At 41.6% G+C, this 26,368-nt stretch overlaps 1 protein-coding gene across 1 annotated transcript in view; it reads right to left on the bottom strand.

Moving 5' to 3' along the window:
- Positions 1-26,368, bottom strand: part of plch2a (phospholipase C, eta 2a) — a 258,084-nt gene that overhangs the window by 52,747 nt on the left and 178,969 nt on the right. The window contains exons 3-5 of the mRNA XM_075476011.1: positions 6,984-7,130; positions 1,920-2,163; positions 1,409-1,538 (exon numbers count right to left, since the gene is read on the bottom strand). Coding sequence (XP_075332126.1) covers positions 1,409-1,538; positions 1,920-2,163; positions 6,984-7,130 — 521 coding nt within the window. The remainder of the gene's footprint in view (positions 1-1,408; positions 1,539-1,919; positions 2,164-6,983; positions 7,131-26,368) is intronic.

Below are 26,368 nucleotides of genomic sequence, written 5' to 3'. Positions count from 1 at the left end.
TCCCTTTACCCTCAACGTGAGCCGGGCCTCACTGTCCACCGCTTCTGTGGCGGTGCGTCACATTATATCAAAGTTTAGAAGACGTTACGCCACAGTCACAGAGAAATAAATGCAGAGAGAAAAAAAGAAGACGTTCAAAGTGTTTTTAAAGTTGCATACCGAGGATGTAAGAGTAAAACTGACCACTAAAGAGCTCCAAGTGTGGGTGAACTTGTGCGAGTTTAACATGAAGTCCATCATGTAAACAGCTGAGATGGTGACTTCTTAAGTGTATTCCACAGAGTTAATGCTGATTTAAAGAAGCTGTCGTAACTATATTACAGGGGGAAGTTGCGTACGGAGCAGATTTAGCATGCTGCCGCTACCCAAAGATTTCAATTTCATGTACAAATAGAAGGCTCCGTTTCCATGAGCGGAAGGCAAATGTCAGGGTGTGCGGCGCGCTGAAACTCAGTTTTCTGCTCCGATGCACCGACATTCAGCTTCAGACGCAGCATACTGTAGGTGAAAAAACTCAGCTCTGCACTTGGCAAAATGAGTCTTTCTTTAAAGTTTTAAATGTCAGCCACTACTGCGGAGGACCTCTGCCTCCACCGACATCCTCATCAGAACAGGCACTGGGTGAAAAGCATTCACCACACGGATGCAGTAAAAAGGTAAAAGCTGGCAGTCTTTGCTTCACCCTTAAACAACGGCTGTGTTCGAAACCGCATACTTCTCCTACTACTCATACTAACTTTTTGAGTTAGTATACGAGTTTGAGTAAGCGAGAAGTTCGGGATGCATACTAGATTCTCCGAAATGTTGGGTATGCATCATGAGGTTACTACTCATACTCAAACTACCCAAGATGCAACGTAACGTGACGTCGCCGATCGTCATTTCCTGTCAAAACGGCAGTTTCAAGCTAGCTACAACGAGGGTAGGTTCACTTCCTGTTTTCAAAACAAAAGCACCAGTTGTATCATAATGGCTTTCCCTCTGATAAAAGGCAACGGGTATTTTATTTTGTGAAAATAACCGGAAGTGCGTTGCTCACTGCGGCTAGCTTTAGTAGCGCCGAATTCGTGGGAACAAAATTGTAAACAGCCGGTATTTTGTCAGGTTTTCAACACGTTGGGGATCTAAACGACTACTTTCTCACCTGAAAATGTTTCAAATGTTGCTAAAGTTTACAGATTTAGAGCTTAAGCGAAATTAGCTTCAGGCTGGCTGATTTCGGCTCGGGCAGGAGCGAAATGCGTTGTGGGTAAACGCTCTGAATACTGTCTGATCGATGAGTATGCAGTATGGAAGTATGTAGTAGGTAGTATGCGGTTTCGAACACAGCCAAAGACTTATTCCGTTTTTCAGAATGAGTGGATTAGATTCCAATGAAAGCATTGTTTCTCAGCAGCTGCGTCTGTACCTTGAACATCTGCTTGACCTTCTGGCGGGGCAGGTTGACATTGAGCTTGTGCAGGAGCTGCAGGACCTCGCTGATGCTCAAACTCCCGTCGCCGTTCTTATCGGCCTCGGTGAAGGTCTGCTTCAGCCATGTGAGGAAACGTTAGTCAAAGAAAGTCAGAATGAAAATGCAGGACATTTAGTCGAGAGACCTGTGAAGATGCTGATTCTGAAGTTAAGCGCATCATCGTATCATTAGCGATGCATGTTAGCTATATTAGCTATGTTAGTTATGTTAGCTATATTTGCTATGTTAGCTATTTTAGCTATGTTTGCTATGTTAGCTATATTAGCTATGTTAGCTATATTAGCTATGTTAGCTATGTTTGTTATGTTAGCTATGTTTGCTATGTTTGCTATGTTAGCTATATTAGCTATATTAGCTATGTTTGTTATGTTAGCTATGTTTGCTATGTTAGCTATGTTAGCTATTTTAGCTATGTTAGCTATGGGACTGTGAGCGTAAAGGATATTGGTCTCGGGTGCGCTGCCTCTTGGCCAAACTGTCCTCGTCACTGATGCCAGCCATCAGGTACTTGAGGCCGGTGATCCAGGTCCGAGCCTCCTCCCCGGTGCCGGACACCAGGTCCAGGGACTCCATGTGCTCTCCGTAGTACAGGCTGAAGCAACAGTTGGGGTCGAAGCTGCCCTCCGAGTATCGCTGGAAGATCTCTGACTGCTTGCCCTCGCACACCTCGCGGATGGAGTCGATGGAGACTGAGGAGACAGGAAGTCAATAACTCAATGATACACTGGAAAAAATGCTCCTCCAAAAATAAGTTAAAAAACAGCAAATAAAAGACGTTTTTGCTTAAAATAAGCAAAAAATCTGCCAATGGAACTAGTCAAAATCGGCTTGTCAAGATTTCTTGAAATAAGATGTGATATTTGGGACTTTTGAGATAAAAGTGATCTCGAAATTAGCTTAAAAACCTCTTCAAATGTAAAAAAAAGCTTGTTTCATATGATATGTGACTCAAAACAATTTGTTTTCAAGACTTTTTCATTTAACAAGATATTCCAGGTGTATTGTATTAAAACAAGTCCCTATATCTGGCTGAAATAGTACTTGTTAGGCAGTTGCGTCTTATATTAAGTGTAATGAGATACTCAGTGAGACAAATATACTTGGTAAGATTTAGATTTTTTTCTAGTGTAAGCAACTTAAGGAGAGACACTGACTTCATAACAAAGTTAAAGACACTTTATATTTCTGCTGCTCTGATACACAGAAGTGTTCAACGCTGAGATCACTCAGAAAGTTTTGCAAACTTTAGTAAATTCCATGTGAATTCAGTAGAAATACTTTCTGAGCATTACCTTCACGCCGTGAACACATGAACTCTTCAATCTGTGGAGACGGTTGAACCCCAGGTTTCAGGTCCAGTAAAACTTTATCAAACCAAACTCTTTCATCTGGTTTAGATTTCTCACTTCTACTGCTGTGCGAACAGGGATCATCACACGTGGGAATCCATCATCCAATTTGGAATTTATGAAGGATAAAAGTGCTAATGTCCACAGAGATTAGGACATTTTACCCTTTAATGCTCGGTCATTTAATCCTCCCACTTCTTCTTCTGCAAATCCAACAGAATAATTCTAACCATCATCCAACAAAGATAAAACACGACTCATATAACCCGTCTTTTAACCAACACCAACAGACGTGTGCACATCACTCCTGTTCTTAACTCCCTCCATCGGCTTCCTGTCCTTTAGAGAACTGATTTTAAACTTTTAATGTTGGTTTTTAAAGCTCTTAGCGGCCTCGCCCCGTCGTATTTATCTGAGCTTTTAACAGTCCTGGCAGAGCTCTGAGGTCAGCAGATCAGTTTCTGCTGGAAGTGCCCAGGTCAGAATACAAACCCTGGGGTGAGCGAGCCTTTTCCCAAAGCTGCCCCCAGGCTCTGGAATAAGCCCCCCGTCCAGCTGCGTCTTATTTCTGACCTGGGCCTCTTCAGATCTAGGCTAAAAACCTGCTTATTAGGGGTGGCTTTAATACCCAGTAGTATGATGACACTTATCTTATTTTATCTTATTTGATTTTGTTGTATTTTATTGCTTTCACTGTTCTTTTATTGTTTTTACTTCTTCTTCTCTTTATTTATTGCCTCCTGTAAAAATTTTGTACCCGTTGCTCTGACAGTTTCTTGCATATTTTTTCTCGTGGCTAACGAAGACGCCGTCTCCGTGACCCTCGACCTGCAGACTTGTGTTTGTTGGTATTCTCCACAAAGCCAGCAGCAGGAGACACTCGAATAAATCCAAGCGGCTCTCCTTATTGCAGCACTTTTATAAATAATGCACCGGTAGATACCACCGGGTATCCGTTAGATAAGGAGCAGCACCGACGCTGCAGTCTGGAGTATTTCATGAGTGGCTGAGCACGAAGATCATTTCAGGTCTTAAAAAACTGAAAACCTTTAACTCAAGTTGCTGCTTGGAAGCCTACATTTCCATCGTACAGCAGCTGTATGAGGAGGGCAGATTAAGGCGGATAAAGTGGCAGTTTGCACGTCTGCCCCCAGCTCTGTCTGACAGGCACCATCACAGGAAATGTTCATATCGAAAGGAAGTTCTTTTTCTTCAGCTTGTTCCATTTCCCTGAAACTTTAACAAAAAGCAAAAGAACCGACACACACACCAAACTTTCCCCAAACTGCTCAGCGTGTTTTTAAGTGACCCCCTGAGGGGAAAAAAAGTTCAAACTCTCAGAAACCGTCCGTCTCAGACAGAAGTGAAGTGGTTTTCAGCACTTAACATCGACACCTGCTGAACGGAGGGATGGTTATAGTTTCAAATGTTTTCTCCCAGCGATGCCATGAAACGTTCAAGCTGTGAATATTACCGAAAAGAAGATGTGAATAAAAAGAGTTTAAATGACCATGTTCTTTCATGCTGAAGAAGGGGCATCAGCAGCTTTTTACCATCTGAAAAACATTGCCAGAATCAAAGGAATAGTGTCTAAAGCAGACTTAGAGAGACTGATCCGTGTGTTTGTCTCCAGCAGGTTAGACTGCTGTAACGGCCTGCTCACTGGGCTCTAAACGGGCTGTAAGACAGCTGCAGTACATCCAGAACGCTGCTGCTCCAGTCCTGACCAGAACCAGGAAATACGACCATATTAGTCCAGAGCTCAGGTCTCTGCACTGGCTTCCTGTCGCTCAGAGACTTTAAAACAGCTCTGCTCTTCATGGTCCAGCACCAAAGTACATCTCTGACATGTTAGAGCCACATGAACCAACTGGGGCTCTGAGAAGCTCAGGGAGGGGTCTCCTGCCCTCAGGGAGGGGTCTCCTGCCCTCAGGGAGGGGTCTCCTGCCCTCAGGGAGGGGTCTCCTGCCCTCAGGGAGGGGTCTCCTGCCTCAGAGAGGGGTCTCCTGCCCTCAGGGAGGGGTCTGCTGCTGGTGCCCAGAGTCAGGACTAAACCAGCTGAGGCTGAGTTTCAGTTTGATGCTCCAAACATCTGGAACAGCCTTCCAGAAGATGTTTAAAAAAACAGTTCTGTTTAGCTGTGCATATGACACCTGAAAGAGTTTTATCTGCACTCTTTGCTTTTAATCTAATTAATTAATGATTATTTTTATGTTTTAATGATTTTATTTGCCTTATTGTGATTTGATGTAGCTGTATTTTTTATTTTATTTATTTAGTCATTATTATTATTAGTAGTAGTAGTAGTAGTAGTAGTAGATTTTTTTAGAATTAAAATTGGTATTATTATTGTTGTTGTTAATATACAAATATTAATAATTTTTTGAGCTACTTGACTAATTTGAATTTCCCCCATTGGGAGATGATTATAAATGAATTTCTTTCTTCTGCCGGGTTTTAAACAGCAGCATTCAGTAACTGAACAGTTGAGGTTACAACTCAACTCTTCAGCATCATCTTCCCTGTATGGCTGATTTAATTTCTTATGGGAATTAATTTAAATTTAATCAAACAAATATGATTAGATTGTGCAAAAACGTGGGCATGATTAATCAAATATGGAAAAACACTGCGACGTGGATGAGTCCGCTTCCTAAAGATGGTCCTCCTGCATATGTTCTTAAATATCATCAAACATGGATGAAGTTATAAATGAGCACAAATATTTGAAAGTGAGAGGTTTAAACTGTGATTTTATGTAGCTGTGAAGCACTTTGAAAATAAACCTGCCTCGCCACTCAGCTGAAATGTACTTTTGGATTTTAAAGGTCGAAATCATCCAAATTCGGCTCAGCAACACAAACAAAAACTGCGGGACAGTTGGTGCTTTTAAAGGATCTGATTCTGGCCACTTGTTGATACATATTCACCTGATTTACTCAACCGAGCACAGAAGCTTTAAGCTTTTATTTTCAGTCTGTGTAATCCTGCTGCCACACGCCGCTGATCCAGCGTGGCCTCGGACCTCAATGACGCATCGTCACCACCTCCATTAAAGAAAAAGCTGCATTTCTTTCTGCTCTGCCAGTGAACTAAGTCTGCCATTTTTGTTTCGAAGCGTGTATGCAAGACACTATTTGGGCAGATTAAAGCTGATGAATAATTAACTCGACTTAAGAAGCTTATAATTTCCAGGACTACAGAGGAGGGAAAGCAACAGGAAACTGATCCCCTAAGCCCCCCATGGGACGCCCAGCCCTGCTGGGAGCAACCGCTAACAAGTCTCTTCCCCTTCCGCTGTTCCAAAATACTACAAGGGGAAAAGCTTTTGTTTGCCTGCTGCAGATACCGAGCAGGGAAAACAAAAGTTCCTACAGAACACTCCAGGCCCTGAGGGACAGCTTTTCCCTGCACCTGAAACATTAAGGCATAAAAAAAAAAAAAAAGAGATATATGTAAACACAGGAGAGCAAAAGTCTGAGAAAACTGTTAACCCGCCTGCCTCACAATCCCGTTTATTTGCTCTGCTTTTTGGTTTCTTGTTTGTTTTGTTTTCTTATTTTGTACAGTTACACCAACATTTACCTTTGACATGACTTTTTTTAGCTTCAGTGAGTCTAACCCCAAAATACAAACTTTAAAAATCAGTGAAAAGTCAGGAAAATTACAAATGCACCCCGTTTTATAAACCTCTGCATCACTTTTTTCTCATTTAGGCAGAGATAAAAAAATCATTTTCACCTGAAATTTTTCACATTTGAGCCGTTTTGGCAGATTTCTGCGACGTCTCTGACGCCCGTCTGCTGCAGCTGAAACACTGACTGCTCAGAAGTGCTTTGCACAGCCACACTTAAAGGGACAGTTCGCCTCTTTTGACATGAAGCTGTATGACATCCCATATTAGCAATATCATTTATGAACATTTTCATCCTTTGCTCGGGTTGTGTTGCACCCATCTGTTTAACTGAAGATAATTTTAAAATAACAATATTAACTGTCTGAAGCCCACGAGTGGAGCTTTTCGAACAGATGCTGAATGCAGATTCAGAGTAAAAAACAAGCTGGAGGAATGCTTAGTAACGTCCAATGAGCTCCAACACGTTGTAATTACAGCGTGAACGATCGGCAGGAGGACTCACTTTACGAAGGAAAACACTTACTCTTAGCCTTTTCGTTCTTTCGCGAAGGCCTCCAGCGGATGCAGGACTTGTGCTCGTCCAGAAAGAAGAAGCGCACCAGTCCCTTGGACCCGCCGCGTAGCTTCACCATCTGGGTTCCCATCTGCATGGAGCTCATGCATTTCTCCACTGGGGAGAAAGAGAAGAGAGAAAGCCAGGCAACATGAGAAAAGGTTGGACAGAAATGTGGATTAAACATCCCATCCCAGCTCTCATAATGTGGTGATTCACTTGCACACTCACAGAAACACAGAAACGCAAAGCAAACGCATCAGATGCACCCGTCACTGACAGGGCTTTGCTGGTCCCGTGGGAGGAAGAGAAAACAAGTTCTTTAACAAGACCTGAACCTCACAGAACAGCAACAAGCTCATATTGTGACCTAAACACACTGGCTGTGTTCCAAACCGCATACTTCTCCTACTAACTTTAACTTTTTTTAAGTTCCCGGATGCATACTGGATTCTCTGAAATGTTGGGTATGCATCATGAGGTTACTACTCATACTCAATCTACCCAAGATGCAACGTAATGTGACGTCGCCGATCGTCATTTCCTGTCAAAACGGCAGTTTCAAGCTAGCTACAACGAGGGTAGGTTCACTTCCTGTTTTCAAAACAAAAGCACCAATTGTATCATAATGGCTTTCCCTATGATAAAAGGCAACGGGTATTTTATTTTGTGAAAATAACCGGAAGTGCATTGCTCACTGCGGCTAGCTTTAGTAGCGCCGAATTCGTGGGAACAAAAATTGTAAATAGCCGGTATTTTGTCAGGTTTTCAACACGTTGGGGATCTAAACGACTACTTTCTCACCTGAAAATGTTTCAAATGTTGCTAAAGTTTACAGAGTTTAGAGCTTAAGAGAAATCAGCTTCAGGCCGGCTGATTTCGGCTCGGGGAGGAGCGAAATGCATTGTGGGTAAACGCTCTGCACACTGTCTGATCGATGAATATGTAGTATGTAGTATGCAGTATGTAGTATGCAATATGCAGTATGTAGTATGCAGTATGCAGTATGCAGTATGTAGTATGCAGTATGCAGTATGCAGTATGTAGTATGCAGTATGCAGTATGGGCTGCTGCCTGCAGCCTGGTCATCAACCATCAACCGTCTGTCACGTCGTATCAAAAAACTTCCCCCAACATGCAGGAAATTAGGCCCAACCAGCACGCACAGATAAGGCCGGCAGACCGCTGACATGCACGATATTCAACGTGAGTAATGCTGCAATAAAATGGGAATGGAGGGGAAAAAAAAAAAAAAAAAAAAAAAAAAAAAAAAAAAAAAAGACCAATCTTGGATCAATGGAGATACAGACGGGGAAGGTTCAGAATCAATTCACACATGTCAAGAATTGATTTTCTTTACTGTGACTGATGGAGAAAGACAGAACTCGAAGTGAAATATGACAAACATGAGAAACCATAGAACATGTTTTCACATCCCGTTGTCTGTCGGGTCCTCTCAGTCTTTAGTCTTCAGTTCAAATCCAGACTGAAAACATCTCTTTTCCCTGGCCTTCCACTAGCTGAAATGTGGTTTACCTTGGCTTGCTACTTTTATTGTTACTGTTATTGTTATTTTATTGCTAATTTTATATTTTATCTGTAATGAAGTTATTCTTATTGCTACTTTATTGATAACTCTCTTAATATGTGATGCAGTTACTATTGTGAAGCACTTTGTTCAGCTGAGGTTGTTTTAATGTGCGATATAAATACATTTTGAATTGAATTTTGAATATGATGAGTTATTGACACAGAGCCTCACACTTTATCACAAGACCAAAAGTGAAGTTCTGGAATCACCTCTGAAAGCGTATCTGGAGTTTAACAAATGATTAACGGAAGCATGTTAACTACAGCGCTTTGTTATCTTTCGTTAAATATAAAGCCATCTATCAATTCAATACAAGCACATCGTTCGAGGCGTATTTTTTCTGTTGACTTGCCACATCTCTTTCATTTGTTTTAATAAAGGTTATCAATCATCAGTCTTTACAAACACTTTGCTTTCAAAGTGGCAAAGTAGTGACCGATGAAACAAGAAAAGAAAAAATGAATAAAAAGATGCACCAATAATCATAAGAGATGATGAGATTCCCTCATTGGTCTTTAATGGCGACATGTCAGAAAACAACATTTGGCATCACGGGAAAATCATGGGCTGTGTTCAAAACCGCATACTACATACTCATCGATCAGACAGTATATAGAGCGTTTACCCACAATGCATTTCGCTCCTGCCCGAGCCGAAATCAGCCGGCCTGAAGCTGATTTCGCTTAAGCTCTAAACTCTGTAAACTTTAGCAACATTTGAAACATTTTCAGGCGAGAAAGTAGTCGTTTAGATCCCCAACGTGTTGAAAACCTGACAAAATACCGGCTATTTACAATTTTGTTCCCACGAATTCGGCGCTACTAAAGCTAGCCGCAGTGAGCAACGCACTTCCTGTTATTTTCACAAAATAAAATACCCGTTGCCTTTTATCATAGGGAAAGCCATTACGATACAATTGGTGCTTTTGTTTTGAAAACAGGAAGTGAACCTACCCTCGTTGTAGCTAGCTTGAAACGATCGGCGACGTCACGTTACGTTGCATCTTGGGTAGTTTGAGTATGAGTAGTAACCTCATGATGCATGCCCAACATTTCAGAGAATCTAGGATGCATCCGGGAACTTCTCGCTTACTCGCATACTAACTCAAAAAGTTAGTATGAGTAGTAGGAGAAGTATGCGGTTTCGAACACAGCCTCATTCCACAGCAGTAATTCCAACTATTCACCAAGCAGACCACGTCATACTCTGAGGTTCTCTTTGGTCATTTATTCAACCCTTCCTTTTGTGGGTCTCTTTCTCCTCTAACAGTTAGAGAAAAAATTAAACATCTGCAGAAGAAACCTCAATCACATTTTTGTCCCATTTCTCCTAAATGCAACTTGCATCCAGAAAAATAAAATTCAAAACAAGCAGCACAAAGCAGCAGTGATGCCTTGCTGCTCTGACTGAGAATCGATTTGGCCTTGCTGCGGATGGCCCAGCCCCAGGGTATCGTTAATGTGGCTGAGCGCCGTTCTCCTGACCTCTGCTATCGAATTTCTGCCCAGAGAAGCGTCAACAAATTCCACAACTCCACAACTCGCCAATGAGGGTGCAATGTTAGCCAAACAACAACAACCACCAGCTTAAGAGCAGTTAATTAAAAAGTGCTGGGCATGTAGCTCCCTGTAGGGTTCAGAGCCTGATCGGCCGTGACAGGCCAGTTTACAACAGGAAGGAAGCTTTCCCAGCGGAGCAGACTGTACATTACACATTAAAACAAAAAGAGTGCCGCATGGCAGGAAGGTAGAAATGAAAAAGAAATAGATGCATAAAGAATTGGGCTGGCGCCTGCCTGTTACGGTGTTTGCTGCTCGGTCTGCACAGCATGCAGTGATACGAAGGGAGAGAAAATAGGGCCAAGCAATTGTGAGGTCTGACTTTTTCCTGGAGAACGATTTTGTGATGCAAATGTATTACTCTGTTGAACGCATATTGTTTTGAGAAGCAAAACGCTTTATTTTTTAAACCCCAGCCAACTAGCCGGAACTACTTTTGTCAACGCCAAAACGAGGCTGGAACTCTGCTCACAGGACGCAGCAGGAGGTAAGAAGATGTTCATAAATGATGTTGCTGATATGGGATGTCATACAGCTTCATGTCAAAAGAGGCGAACTATCCCTTTAAAGAAGAAAGAATGTACAGTTTGCAATTGGTTTGATTCAACTTTTCATACTTGGCTTCGAGTCCTAATTCTGACTGATGACGATCATTTTCCAGTCCAGTCCCCATCAGTCGCCAGCTTGTTCGTTACATTCGTGGAAAATATTAAAGGAAGTGTACAAATTTTGCAGAGCAACAATAAAACCCCCGGCACACGGCGACTGAACCTTGGGTATTCCACACACCCCGATGCACCCCGACATGTAATTAAAACTGTTATTCTGCTCCATTGTGGCATCACAGCACCGGTCATCAATCCAGGTGTCTGGTGCTCATGTAAATAAAATTTAAAAAAAAGGATCATGTTGGCATCGGAGGACCAATTACAATCATCCATCTGGACCCACAGATTTCCAACTACGATCCCGACAACAACATGAGTACCTCCATGTTTTACAGCAGGCTGACAGCAAACAGCTGCTGCAACCGAACCAGGAAGCAAAGCTGGCAAAGACTGAGTGAACGAGTCAATGGGCTGATTAATCTCACTGCCACGCCGTCAAAGCACTCGTAGATCTGATGATTTACAACCGAGTGTGCTGGTGTTGCCCGTTTTTGTAAGGTTGAGTTCTTACTCAGATGCAACACTGGGCGTCTGAAAGCCCATTTGTATCGAATAAAAAAAAAAAAAAAAAAAACTTCAATGATTCAAACCAGACTATTGTCTAGATTATCGAATCAAAGTGCTAAACAAGACGCTTGTTTGTTTTTTTCTTGTCCAGTGATCTTAATTAGTTCTTCAAGCGTTTCACAAGACGGATGTGGACATAATTATGAACATAAAGACGCAATTTGGTGGGAATGATTCACTGCACACTCACACACTGTAAGCAATATGTTACAGTTCAGTGAGTCTAATAAAGAAAGAGAATTAACGTGGGCTCTAAATCTTTAAAAGCCAACAAAAACAAGCTGTGTGGTAATCGGTCTGATTTAGGCTGGAAGCGTTTCCTTCTGCTGAGACATTTCTCATGAAGATGTTCATCAGTGAAAGTCAGACAGAGCAGTTTAAACAGACTCTCGCAGTCGAGACAGAAATGTGCTCATCTTTTTAAGCCGAATGAAGAGAGATACCTTCAGCTCGGTCTTCTCTGGACCAGGTTAGACTTCCTGCAGAAGTTACCCTGGTTATACTCTGAACCCTGGGATGTGGCAATTCTTGCCTTTGTCTTAGAGGGCTGCTGTTTGTCAAACGAGTCAAACACTCAGTGGGGTCACATGGCACTGAAAGAATCAGATTATTGGCTAAATTACAATAAGACTGAGTTATTAAATTCATGTAGACACCTTAATCCGACTAAGAATTGGATCAGATTACTTGCAATTGGACTAAAACCCTGAGATAACTCATGCTTGTAGACGCTGAAGCACGTGGTGAATCAGACTTTGCGTTCTGCGCATGCTCCAGATGTTTTCCCGGGGTCGTGACCCGGAAGTCAAAGGAGACGATATTCCTGTTGTTGTCGCCGTCAGAAAGAAACAAACAACGCGATGGAGAATGCTCCGTTGGGCATCGAGTTTGTGCAACAAGCAGCTCATCACAGACCAAATGTAGAGGAACGTAGCTTCATCTGGCTCTGCGTTCTCCATCTTTCTCCAATGCCTGAGTTTGTTGTTGTTGTTGGTGGTGAAGAGGTCAACAGGAAGTGGCTCTATTAGCAACAGCTGGAATGGGTACAGCGCCACCTATCATACCGGGGTATGACACGCTTTGTGCCTCTGATCCCATTCATTCACCGCCATATATCCAAGGAGAATTACCCTTTCTCAAATAAGGAGCATAACCCAACTATAGCTGTAATCTAATTAATCTCATCATGTAGACCAACTGAGTGTAAATGTTAGAATGAAATTCTTAAAATCTTTACTTCTGTGCTTGGATGTGAATGAATGCAGTGAATAAGCAGAACCAGCAGATCTTACCAACCCAATAATCGGATCCTTTCAGTGCCATGTAACCCCACTGACAGAGAGGACGTTTAGCCTTTTTGGAGAATCAATACTGAAGCCACCACAGTGTCTATTGATCACACATACAGGCAGGACAACCTAAATACATGTGAACCCAAAACAGAGAACACCGAATAAAAGACTAAAAGAATATTCTGATGGCTGAACGGTGCACCCATCGTACCTGGTGTCCACTGTCCAAGCCTGTGAAGGCAGCATTATGTCAGTTTCAGGTGGTTAGGTTTAGGTTTAGGCTCAGCCACGTCGTGTGCACAAACCTGAGGTCACCTGACTACTAATATCAGGGATCCGCTTTGTTCACCTCCGATACCGATATCTGAGGTTTAGTATCGGAACTATGGTAACAACCGGCGAGTTTCACTGTGTGGAAAAGACTGGGATCATTCTTTTGTGCAAGGCAACATCAGATTTGACTTAAACATTTCTTTCCTATCTTTGTAAAAACAAATAAACGGATATAAATGTACTGAATTACTTATTTATTTAATAATTGTGCACCAGTAAAACAATCTTAACCATAAAAATATAACAAGGGGAACTGGTTGAGTCGGTGCAATTAGGGATTCAAACTCCAAAGTAAAAGTCACACACATACTGACACTCTGCTGCTTCATCCCAAATTAATATACAGAATCAGCTTTATTCATCAACATTTTGTCATCCGATGACACAAGCATTTACCATAAGAGCACGAGACACTGTTTAGCACATGGATTGGCCACCAGAGTCCAGATCTCAGCCTTTGCTGGAAAAAATAAATGAATAAATAAATCGGTGCAGCTCTGAATGGAAACAAACTTTTCATTAGTTTATCAAACTGACGCCACAGCGAAAAGCTGCTGGAATCACTCTAAACTCCCACTCAAACACCGTCCATCTGTGGCTCGTTTGCAGGATTTTTACTCTAAGCTTCTTGTAGGACAATGTAAAACATAGAAAAATAAAGAAAACATCCTCTTTCCTATAAAAACAAACTAATAAGCACGATCAAAAGCCTCCAAAACAAAACCGAAGCTAAACAAGCAGCTCATTACCTGTAAAATACTCAAATTCTGTCTTCTTCTTAGCAAGAAACTTCACAAATTTGTCCTTATGGCAAATAGTTTCATAAGAAATAACTAAATTTAGACTAAATCCAGCCACCCACACACAGCCAGCACCCCGGCATCCCCATCTTATCCATGTTGATGCCCCATTCTGACCCATAGGAATGTAAAAAAAAAAGCTCCAATTTAATGGCACATGGTGCCACTACCTGCAAGTTCAGGGACGACTGAGGCTTTTCAGCCTGCGACCTGGCTCTATATTCCAGTTAGAAAGAGCTTTCAATCAACAAATATTCACTCAACATCAGAAACTCTGAAGTCATTGGATCGGTTTGGATGTTTTTAAATTGGCAGCACCTGAACGAGCCTTCGATGCTTCAGGTAATTGGATCAGAGTGAAAAAAAAAAAAAAAAAAAAAAAGGGGAAACACGTGATGCAGAACCATCTCACTTTTATTGATTTTACAGTGTGGACTCGAGCAGGATAAATGGAACATGGTCGTAGAACAGCCTTCTATCGATTTTAAAGGATGAGTCGGCTTTGTGGCTTCCAGGAGCGCCCGATCCCCAGTGGCTGTAACAGAGCTAAGGATGTGCACTCCTTCAGCCACAGACGGGGGCAGTAATCCATGAAATGAGCCCCTGCCACAGTTTAGTTGGGAGTGAGAGCGTCCGGATGCTGCAGGCTCTCGGGTCAGGACGGCTCGCTGCTTAAAACCGTCTCCTGGCACCGATCCAAGCAGCTCGCACCTTCTCCAACAGCTACCGACGTCCCGTCTGTCTGGCTTTACATCTTCCTGCATCCAAATCTCACCGAGAGGGAGGGAGCTCCCCTCTTAAAGGGGAAGTTCGGTTTATTTTAAACCTGGACCTTATATTGACTGCTGAGTTCTTCTCAAATTGATCGATTGATTTTTTTATTTATTTGTTTATTTAGTCTTTTATCATTATTATTATTAGTTAGTAGTAGTATTTTTACTAGAATTGGTATTATTATTGTTGTTAATACAATCATTGTAAATATTTTAAAAAATTTGGAGTTACTTGACTAATTTGAATTTCCCCCATTGGGGGATGAATAAAGTATTTTTCTATTCTATATCTGGCATAAAATACGTTCATCGACTCACCGATAACAGTTAAAATGTATGACAATATTGTATTGTAGTACGCGGTTTCGAACACAGCCCAGGTCTCTGAATTGGCCTTTCGTTCCTCCTTCAGCTGAAGCTGAATGACCCACTTTCTTTCATGAAACTGTTAATTATCCGGCGCCATGTAACATGTAAACAGGAATATGAATGAAACATAACATAAGCAGCTCAGAATGGCGGCCTTTATGTGGAAGGTTAATAGAATATTTCTGTGTGTAATACTGCTGCTGTGTGACAGCAAGCTGTACTGATTCAACATGACTCTTACCCTACAACACACTTCCTCACAAATGGAAGGGCAGTGAAGGAGGTCCCGCTAAGGTCACGCTCGTCTGCCAGTCGACTAAAAGGACAACGTGTCTGCTCATGTGATAAAACTCGCCGAGCTTCTGAAACCCTCTTGGGATGCGACCTTCATCTTTGAAATATCTCCTTATTTCTAAGGCGTAAAAGGGTGCAGTCAGGGAGAAGAAGCATGCTTCATGAACACTAAACAGCCTGAGAGCTCGGACCGCACACCAAACTGAACTGTCAATCTCATCCGTAACACTGACGAACATCCGTCGCCATGGCAGCCGGTCGGCTCCTGATCCCTCTACTGGGCACAAGTGACATCGAGTCATGTGTTAAACTGAGTTGTTAAAAGAACCGACAGAACATAACGACTGCTGGTGAGTTCACAGCCGTCACATCTCAGCTCCGAAACTTCAGCGACACGCCATATCCCTGTGCCTTAAAGGGATAGTTCGCCTCTTTTGACATGAAGCTGTATGACATCCCATATCAGCAACATCATTTATGAACATCTTCTTACCCCCTGCTGCGTCCTGTGAGCAGAGTTCCAGCCTCGTTTTGGTGTTGATGAAGGTAGTCCGGCTAGTTGGCTGGGGTTTAAAAAATAAAGCGTTTTGCTTCTCAAAACAATATGCGTTCAACAGAGTAATACATTTGCATCACAAAATCGTTCTCCAGGAAAAAGTCAGACCTCACAATCGCTTGGCCCTATTTTCTCTCCCTTCGTATCACTGCCTGCTGTGCAGACCGAAGTGCAGACGAAGAAGAAAATTTTCATAGATTTTATGAAAACTAATCCTTGGTAATCCTTTTAATACCATAAAAGCTGTATTTTAAACAGGACCTTGATAAAAATGACATAACTTTCTTCAGCAGACCTGTCTTCTCCATTTTGGGACTCGCAGAGGCCCAAAATTAAATGGGAAAAAAAAAAAAAAAAAATCGATTGAAAAGCACTTAACGAGCCAAAAATGCCAAAAACTGGCCTATTTTGGAGGCCTCATAACTCAGCCTTACGACAGCACAGAGACCTCATTCAAAGTTTATATGTGACAGGAGACTCAACTTCAACTAAACTAAACCTTTTTTCTTTTTTTAATAGGACGGGTAGTAGATTGGCACCCATCAAAATTTCTTCAGAAATTTTCTAGGAGCATGAATTCTTCTACAAATGAATTCCTAGAAAATTTTCATACGAGCAGCAAACACCGTAACAGGCGCGGCTGTCGGCAGGCGGCAGCAGGCAGTGATACGAAGGGAGAGAAAATAGGGCCAAGCGATTGTGAGGACTTTTTTCTGGAGAACGATTTTGTGATGCAAATGTATTACTCTTTTGAACGCATATTGTTTTGAGAAGCAAAACGCTTTATTTACATACAGCTTCATGTCAAAAGAGGCGAACTATCCCTTTAAGTTTGTAGCTGCTTAAATGGAGAACTGCTGCTCATGTGGAAAAAAATTCACAGATGTTTGTTCTTTGAAACAACGGCTGCTGAACTCCTGGTGCATTAAAAAAAAAAAAAAAAAGAGAAAAATAGTAATTTCCATTTATAATGGATAAAAAAACATTAAGAACGCCAATTAGAAGTCAGATTTCCTTGTTGGAGTACAAGCACTGTATAATTAGCCAATTTATGTCTCCACTAAGTGAATTATAAAGCCAATGATCACATTTAATCTAGAGAGCAACAAGGGCTTCAACTTCCCACTTGTGAGGAGCAGCGAATGCAGTGTTGCCTGAAGCTGAGGCGGTAGGCTTCAGAAACACGACAATTCCATGTCGACACAAAGAGAAGAGGGAGATTAACCACAACAGTTTGATAGCACAAAAAAAAAAAAGAAGAAAAATGTTGACAGATGTTTCTGTCGTACTGTTCTTCAAAGAGCCAAGACGCGGCAGCAGCGTGCACGTGCACACAGCTTGTAGAGGCGGAGAGACAAAAGTGGAGCAGGAGACACACTGAAAACCTTTACAGTCCTCACTGGTGGGGATCTGGGCTTGTTGCCATAGTTACGACATCAGATTTAAAAGTGTGTGTGGATGGGGAGAAACGTTGGGATGTTGAAATGGATGAAAACAAGCTCAGGTTCAGTCTAAGTTAAAGATTGTTCTCTAAAACACTCACAGCTCTGTTTTCTTATTTTCTTCTGTTGGTTTTATGACTGAGATAAATAACCGAGGAGATATCCCAAATATCAGACCCACGTGCTGGATGCTGGTTGGTTCTTTTTGCCCGCTGCCTCGTCCGTAGATGATTTATTCTTCGTTCCTCTCCCACTCGACACTTTGTAGCAATACTTAGACGTAATTTAAACCAGGATGGTTTCTGAATTGTAGGATATTTCGTGTATTATCGGACTTTTGAGACGGAGCTCAGAACTACACGCGCATCACGCTTGGGCGGCCACCGGAAGTCCGCTACTTTTTTTTTTATAAGAAGTATTTAAGTTAGATTTAATGAAGTCAGAAAAAGCATTTCATTTGCAATAAGTATTTCAGTTAAATGAAGTGAAGAAAGAGTATTTTGATTTTTTTAATACTGTTTTTGTTTCATAAAACCACTTCTTGCTGCTCTAATGTTAGACAACTACAGGTTCAATGGGATGTTCAATATAGGCCTAAATGTTCATTCATTTACACAGGCCTAAGTGCTGTTAGATTCCGAGTATGTTATTTTTAATATTTTATTGTTATAAGTATTTATGTTAATGAAGTGAATTTTATTTCTGTTTTTTGGGGGGGGGGGGGTTATGTATTACTTTTTTACGTAAGAGTTTTTTTTTACATTTTCAAGTAAAGTCAAGAGGTCTTATTTATCTTAGCCTATTTCAAGAAAAAGTTTGCAAATGTCAGTGTCATTTTCCATGTTCCGGTTAAAATACATGTCAATAAAGTGAGTATTGGCAGAACTGGTAGTCATTTTCATGTTATAGGGGAGGGGGATCAGCCTCTGCTGAAAGTAACTAAAAGTAATCTAACTTAGTTACTTTTTAAAGAAGTAGTCAGTAGTCGGATTACTGTTTCAAAGTAACTATGGCAACACTGGTCAGCACTGACATCTCAGGTAAAGTTCGACTGGAACTCGTCTCAGCACCACAAACCAACGCGAGTCTCCCTTTAAATGCCTTTTCCAGCCTCGTCTTGCACGAGAAGACGGAACAAACTGCCAAACTGAAACCCAGGTATGGTTATACTACTCACACCCTGATGGATAATTGCTGTCCTCGCAGCTTGTGCTAACTTGGCTAAATTCAGTAGTTTTTTGCTACTTTGCATTTTGAGCCAGAAATGGTTCTGCACCAGTACAGGAAATGTGAGGCGTCCTCCTGAGTGAAGCTACATCAGCGCTCCAGGACTTAATGAGTCCTGCTGGAGGTCTCAGCTGCTTGTTAAAGAGGTTCAATTAGGAAGCAGACAGCAGGCGGTGGCACAGGTAACAGTTTTCCACCGACAACTAGATCTGTGTTGCTCACTGTTGGGTGTCTGCTGACCTACTGCCACCGTCCCAAAGTGTGCCAAGCAGGTGGAATTAGCTCGTCCATCAGGGCATCAGGTTAAGCTCGGGGGGGGGGGATTTTCTCAGGCCATATGTCGCAGCCACGCACAACACAAACAGGTGATTTCCATGTTACAGAGGGACGAGCTGATGGTGCTAACAATGCAAACACAAAGACAACTACCAGCTGTGCTAATGTGTCTATGCATTAAATCTGCACGATATCTTTGAATTTATCTGGACTGTTGCTTGTTTTTAAATTCATTTGTTTCTCTTTATGTTCTTTTATGTATTTTTAATGCTTCTTCCACTCCCTGCTGCAATGCTTTTATTTTATGTGAAGCACTTTGAACTGTTTTGTACATGAAATGTGCTTTATAGATAAATTTGATTTGATTTGATAAGTGATACGAGCCAGAGGACATGCAAGGCCAGAGCTGAGACTTTGCACACATGTGCAGGAGATGAAGTTCTAACGGTCTGAAGTTAAATGTCTAAAATGTTGGATCAAGCCAGTCATTGGAATTGAATTCCAATGACTGGCTTGAATTGGACTTTATTATTCAAGTGCCTTAAGATGACATTTGTTGTATTTGGCGCTATATGAATAAAAATGAATTGAAATTGCCTCATTAAGGACCTCCACTTTCCACCTTTCTTTCCCTCCAAGAAACATCTGAAGCAGAGTAACAGTCGTACAGAAGCACGGATCACAAAAAGGGGGATTTTGTTCAATTCTTCATGTTGTGACAAACTGATCAATTAACCAATAAATCTGCTTCTGTACAGTCGTTATTATCGAGTTAACTCGCCCAGCCCTAATAAAAATACATTTTTAAAAAAATCTTTCAAAATGTTGGTTACAGCTTGCACTAACGCAGGTTTTTTATTTATTTTTTTTATTTTATTATTTTTTGGGGCTTTTGTGCCTTTAATGGATAGGAAAGACAGGAAGCAGGGGGCAGAGAGAGGGGGAACGACATGATGCACAGGGCCGTCCGATGCGGGACTCAAACCGGGTTTTTATTTTGTAAAAGTCTGTGGCTCACAGGCTTTTATTTTGTAAAAGTCTGCTGCTGTCTGCTGTGGAACAGGAAAAGAAAGTAATCGGCGGATCCACCAAACATGGAGAAGGGTACGGAACTTTTACTCGGCCATTTTCATTTTAAAGTTCTTCCAGACGGCGGAGTCGACAGAACCAAAGTCATCTGTAAACACTGCCAAGTTGAATTGTCTTCTCAGCGTAGTAGTTCCAGTCTAAAATATCACTTAAAGGCAAAACACACAACTGATAGCAGCAAGTCATTCAAGGAAACAGACAGTGGAGCGAGGCTTCTACATAAAAACTACAGAAAGATGCTGATGTTAAAAGTGTGTTTGCACAACAAATGTTATGGCACTTTCATTCATATGGCAGCACATTTAAAATAAAGCTAAATGCTAAAAGCTATACGCTACTTTTGGATTCATTTTTGGATTTTGCGTACAAATGCGATTAATCGTGATTAATCAGGGAAATCATGTGATTAATTAGATTAAACATTTTAATCGTTGCCCAGCCCTAATTATTATTTATATATGTGTTTATTTACTTATTCATTTTTATTATCTTCATTATTTCATATTCATTGCACCAGTAATTTGCTGATTAATTACTGCGGTTTTAATGAATCTTTTTTAATCATTTAATTATTATTTTCTTTACTGCCATATGTTTTGGATATTTTAACATATTGTCATATTAACATGAAAAACTAATAAATATGTTTAAAAAAAAAAAAAAAAAAGAAACAGCTCCAACCCGACTAAGCTTACCGATGTAGCCCAGCCGCCACTTTGAGAACGCCACAATGCTGCTGCCTATCCAGAAGAACTCCTCCACAAGCTGCCGGCTGCCCTCCTTGTGCTTTTCCTCCAGGGAGAAAGCCCCTTTGGCCGGAGGTCCGGGCTTGTCTCCGGTGGCCGCTGCAGCAGCAGAACACATCAGAGTCGAAGACACCGGTCCAAAGGGATTGAAACCGGTTTTCTTAGGTGTTCCCATTTTTATTTATTTTATTTTTTAAAACAACTCTGCGGAAAAGTCAGAGAACCGATCGGCCTAAAAAAGTACGAAAACTAAAACATCAACCGCAAGTACGAGGAGTGAGTAAACGTTCTTCCCGGGTGATTCTCAGGATTCCCACCAGTCTAAAAAAAGATTTAAAAGGTGGATTCATCTGTGGTTTCCAGAGTCCAGAGAAAAGAAATCCTCTCAGTCTCCAAACAGTGTCAACAGTTGGCCCCAGCAAACCTGCTTACAGCCTGGTGATCTCAATATTCTCCCATCTCAAAACGCTTGCTTTCATGCTGTGCCATCACCTCTGCTAGAATCCACCAGTAGGAGCTGAAAGGTGGGGAAAAAAAGAAGGGGGACGAGTGCAGAGCCGGTAAGCATGAAAGACACAAAAGGTAAGACTGCAACATGTGTTGGGAGGGCAGAAATCCTAAATCCCCAGGAAGCAGTAATCCTGGTCGAGGAGATTTACTAAATGTGTTGAGAGAAACACACTGACCCACAGAAAACGAGGGAAGGAGGACAGCAGGGCGTGGCCGCGCCAGGACGCAGCAGGGGGTAAGAAAATGTTCATAAATGATGCTGCTGATATGGGATGTCATACAGCTTCATGTCAAAAGAGGCGAACTATCCCTTTAAGGAAGAAATAATGTACAGTTTGCAACTGGTCTGATTCAACTTTTCATACTTGTTCGAAACCGCATACTAATCGATCAGACAGTATGCAGAGCGTTTACCCACAATGCATTTCGCTCCTGCCCGAGCCGAAATCAGCCGGCCTGAAGCTGATTTCCCTTAAGCTCTAAACTCTGTAAACTTTAGCAACATTTGAAACATTTTCAGGTGAGAAAGTAGTCGTTTAGATCCCCAACGTGTTGAAAACCTGACAAAATACCGGCTGTTTACAATTTTGTTCCCACGAATTCGGAGCTACTAAAGCTAGCCGCAGTGAGCTAACGCACTTCCGGTTATTTTCACAAAATAAAATACCCGTTGCCTTTTATCATAGGGAAAGCCATTACCATACAATTGGTGCTTTTGTTTTGAAAACAGGAAGTGAACCTACCCTCGTTGTAGCTAGCTTGAAACTGCTGTTTTGACAGGAAATGAGGATCGACAACATCACGTTACGTTGCATCTTGGGTAGTTTGAGTATGAGTAGTAACCTCATGATGCACACCCAACATTTCAGAGAATCTAGTATGCATCCGGGAACTTCTCGCTCACTCAAACTGGCTTACTGACTCAAACGTTAGTATGAGTAGTAGGAGAAGTATGCGGTTTCGAACACAGCCAATGTTCATGAACGATATTACTAATATGGGATGTCATACAGCTTCATGTCAAAAGAGGCGAAATCCCTTTAAAAAAAGAAATTGCACTGTAATCCCTTTTATGTCAGAAAAACAGTGTTCAAGAGCCATATTTTCTACGAGTTCGATCAATGTGTCACAGCAGGGGAGCGTGCACGGCGCTCTGGGCCTCTGCAGCCTTCCTCCTGTCAGTGGCAACCACTCCCCAGATTTCAGCTTGTGGATAAGAAAAACACATCAAGTGAAATATGAAATGTTTTCACTTCAGTACGCATCAGTGAGGAGGCCTTAAGGGTACCAACAAGCCCGTTTATAAGAGATGTTTACAGCACAACTACTGATTTATTAAGGGAAAACACTGCACTGCATGCCGTGGAACAGCTTCAAGCTGATCCAGGGCTGAATTCTTCCACGAGTAACACTGGAGGTCCCGAGTGAAAACTCAAGGAGACGTCCCCAGAACTGGTGCCAGATTTCTGAAAACACATCATTTCAGCGTCTTGTTGCGTCAATTTGAATGAGGATGGTTTTCAGGAGAGCTGCATAGTGAATGCAGCGATTTCACCTTCAGAATCAGCTGCCGTCTGAGGGTCTGAAAGTCCGACTCGTCTAAAGTAGAACCCGTTTCAGGCTTTCATTGAGCCAAAGACCTGAAAAGGGCTGGAAATGTCTGGGGAAAACACACAAAAATGCACCAAAAAGCACAACAAGTCAGCACGACGGATTACTGCGCCGACCACGGTCACAACAAGTCAGTTTCTGCTCCACAGACGCCATCAGAACCACCGACCGATCACGACCTGAGCAGCACCAACCCAACCTTTAGGAAAGAAACCGACACTTTTCACCTCTGGCACGAGTTCAGACAAAGTTTTTACACCAAAAATAAATCCGCCGTCGCGTTGTGTCCATTGTATTTGCAACAGGACTCCAGAACATTCGCCTGTCCAAAGTCTGAGAGGCGGTATGTTCAGATAAGAAGCTATTTAACTGAACAACCAGACTGGACTTCCATTAAAAAAACTGATTCACCCATAGAACAATACTTGACAAGGATCCAAAAAAAGAGAGCATACTACACTGAAAAAAGTGACTTTTGCTGAAGTAAACTCTATTAGAGTAACTTTCTACCTTGTATTTTTAAGATTCAGTAAGAACTCGAGCTTCTAAGTAAAATTAAACATTTTATTAACGTAATACATGAATTATGGGGGAAGAGTAAGTTTTACTTAGGTTTCCTCATACAATTTAAATGTTTAATATGTACATAAACCTAGAAATACTACATCAACTTTACTCTGAAAGTGTATCGTTAAAATCAGCAAATACTACAGATGTATAAAATTTACTTAAAATTTTGAGTAAAATGATGTTCCTGCCTATGAAAAACAAGTAGACTTTACTTAATTTGTTTAAATAAATATAACTTAAAACTTAGATGTGATTAAGTAAATGTTACTTAATATCTTCAAAACTGTTGTTTTATGGCAAATAAAATTTACTTGGTATTGCAGCATTCAATCTTACTTAAATCATTTGAGTGCAAACACTTACAAAGGGTTTTTAAGTAAATCTTATGAGTTGTTTTTTTCTGTGTAGGAGGCCAATATCTAGTGTATCAATGTGCTGTCTAGTATGAAACAAGAAAACACTCTACATATGAAACAAAAAAGGGAAACAGAACTTGAACTAGAGAGAAGCACAGAGGTCTGGGATGGTATTTCTTCAGAAGTGCATAAAGTTACTTGTGCAAACCTATGGAGAGAGTTCCAATGGAGAATAGTCCACAGATTCTATAGAACCCCGCTAATCCTCTCCAAAATGGATCCCAGTCAAACGGGTACATGCTGGAGACGAGTCTGCTAACCACACACATATAGTTTGGAAGTGTCCCCTTTTAGACAATTTTTGGAGGGAGATATTTGATTTATTAGAAACATTTTTTGCTTCTGAGCTGCCCAGGAACCCGCTGCTGGCCATCCCTGAAACAGATTTCTACTGCATATACTAGCTACAGCAGCTAAGAAAGCAATAACCCTAAACTGGCTTAAAACACTGGATACATGGCAGTCAGTAGTTAGGAGAATTTACATAATGGAAAAAATAACTTTTATGTTGAGACTCCAAAATAAACAATTTACAGACCGTTGGGCACCGTGGCTGGAAGAGGTGAGGGTGGAAAACTCTTAGGCTGTGTTCAAAACCGCATACTTCTCCTACTACTCCTACTAACTTTAACTTTTTTTAAGTTCCCGGATGCATACTAGATTCTCCGAAATGTTGGGTATGCATTATGAGGTTACTACTCATACTCAAACTACCCAAGATGCAACGTAACGTGACGTCGCCGATCGTCATTTCCTGTCAAAACGGCAGTTTCAAGCTAGCTACAACGAGGGTAGGTTCACTTCCTGTTTTCAAAACTAAAGCACCAATTGTATGGTAATGGCTTTCCCTATGATAAAAGGCAACGGGTATTTTATTTTACGAACACAGCCAGAGTAAATAACACACGTTTGGATGGCTTAAACTGGTAATTAAACCTGTTTACTGTGCGTTTCACATCCTGGAATAACTGCAGCTCTTTCATCACCGGGAGAAATACGACTCCAAACGGGACGAATCCGCCGTTCAATTCAAAATGTATTTATATCGCACATTAAAACAACCTCAGCTGACCAAAGTGCTTCACAACAGCAACTGCATCACATATTAAGAGAGTCATCAATAAAATACCAATAAGAATAACTTCATCACAGATAAAAAACTAAATTTGAGATAAAATTAGCAATAAAATAACAATAACAATAAAAGTAGCGAGCCAAGGTAAACTCCATTTCAGCTAATGGAAGGCCAGGGAAAAGAGATGTTTTCAGTCTGGATTTGAACTGAAGACTGAGAGGAGCGGACAGACAACGGTCTATTCACAGAGAATACACCAGAAAAAATCTCCTTTTTGTCTCAAATTATCAACAGGCAGAACTGACAAAATAATAAAGTGCATCAAACGCAGTTTTCTTTGCTAATTTGTTGAATAGAAAAAAATAATGATGCCAACTAGTTTTATAATGCAGTAAGAGTTGATTTTGCTTTAATTACATTCTCTAAGCTGCAGCTCTGTGTTTACAGTTGCCTTTACATGGTCGAAGCGAAGCTTAATTGTTCAGAAATAATTTGCTTATTTATTTTCTTTGGTTTTAATCTTGGCAGCCACTGGTTTCCATAGAGCACAGACACAAACCAAGGTGACCAAACAGGACAGTATTAACTCCACAAAGAGATCATTCAACACCCCCAGAAGTTGCCTCTAACATCTTCTCAGATCACCACACTCACAAATGTGATCAACCCGCAGCTGAAGCTTAAAGTGCTTTTCATTTGGGATAATGTCTCCAGCAGAACGTTTAAATCCCGCTTTACCTTCCCACAGAGTTATCTATCATTACACAGAGTGCCTGCCGCGCGATTATTAGGGGGTAATCCAGACCATGAAGCGCGTGGGCTTTGTCAGCACACCGAGGCGCAGAGTGGGGCTCAACCTGCGCTCTGACGCGCTCATTACCGCCGCAGTTACCCTGAACTCAAGGCACCAACTATCCAATTAGCAGCGCCTTTAAAACCTCCACCAGATCACAGTGCCTGCATTAGCATGTTCATTAATGCATAAAGTAACAGCCAAAACTATCTAAGGACCATTAATAAACCTACAAAGATGCGCAGGATGTCAGTTCTTTATTAGCAGCTGCGCAAATAGGCGCAAAATGCGTAAAACTAGCTGAAATCTTAATGGAGATTGGAAGGGTCCAGGCGGTACACGTCCAGAGAAAGGAGAAAAGAGGCTTCAGAGACACAGAGTTGACTCACCGTGGCCTCTGCACTGGTTCTTTGTGGCTTTCCTGCGGCGCACACATCTTGAAACGCTGTTTTCCGCAAACAGTAAACTGACTTTGCTGCTCGCGCGTTTGCGCACTTTGGACCAAGTGCAATAAATGTGGATTTTCGACGAGTTGCCCTTGAGGTCCCAAAGATGGGCATCGTGGAAACCCGCAAATTCTGGCATAACAGCTCAACTGTCCGGAGTTTCATCAAAGAGTGTTTAAAGAATAAAAACAGTTAAATCCGCTTTGGAACCGAAGTTTGCCGGAAACAATATGAAACAAACATCACCACAGAGGCGCATAAATATCACAACTGCTGGCGAACATGTTGCCCCAGCTCATTATTCAGGTAACCAACGCACGTGCACACACCTGTCTGTGTCGCTTTCAGGTAC

This window comes from Odontesthes bonariensis, chromosome 10 (assembly GCF_027942865.1).
Source record: "Odontesthes bonariensis isolate fOdoBon6 chromosome 10, fOdoBon6.hap1, whole genome shotgun sequence".
Classification (NCBI taxonomy): Eukaryota; Metazoa; Chordata; class Actinopteri; order Atheriniformes; family Atherinopsidae; genus Odontesthes; species Odontesthes bonariensis.
Note: the sequence above shows the minus strand (reverse complement) of the source record. Positions and strands in the feature narration are given on the sequence as shown.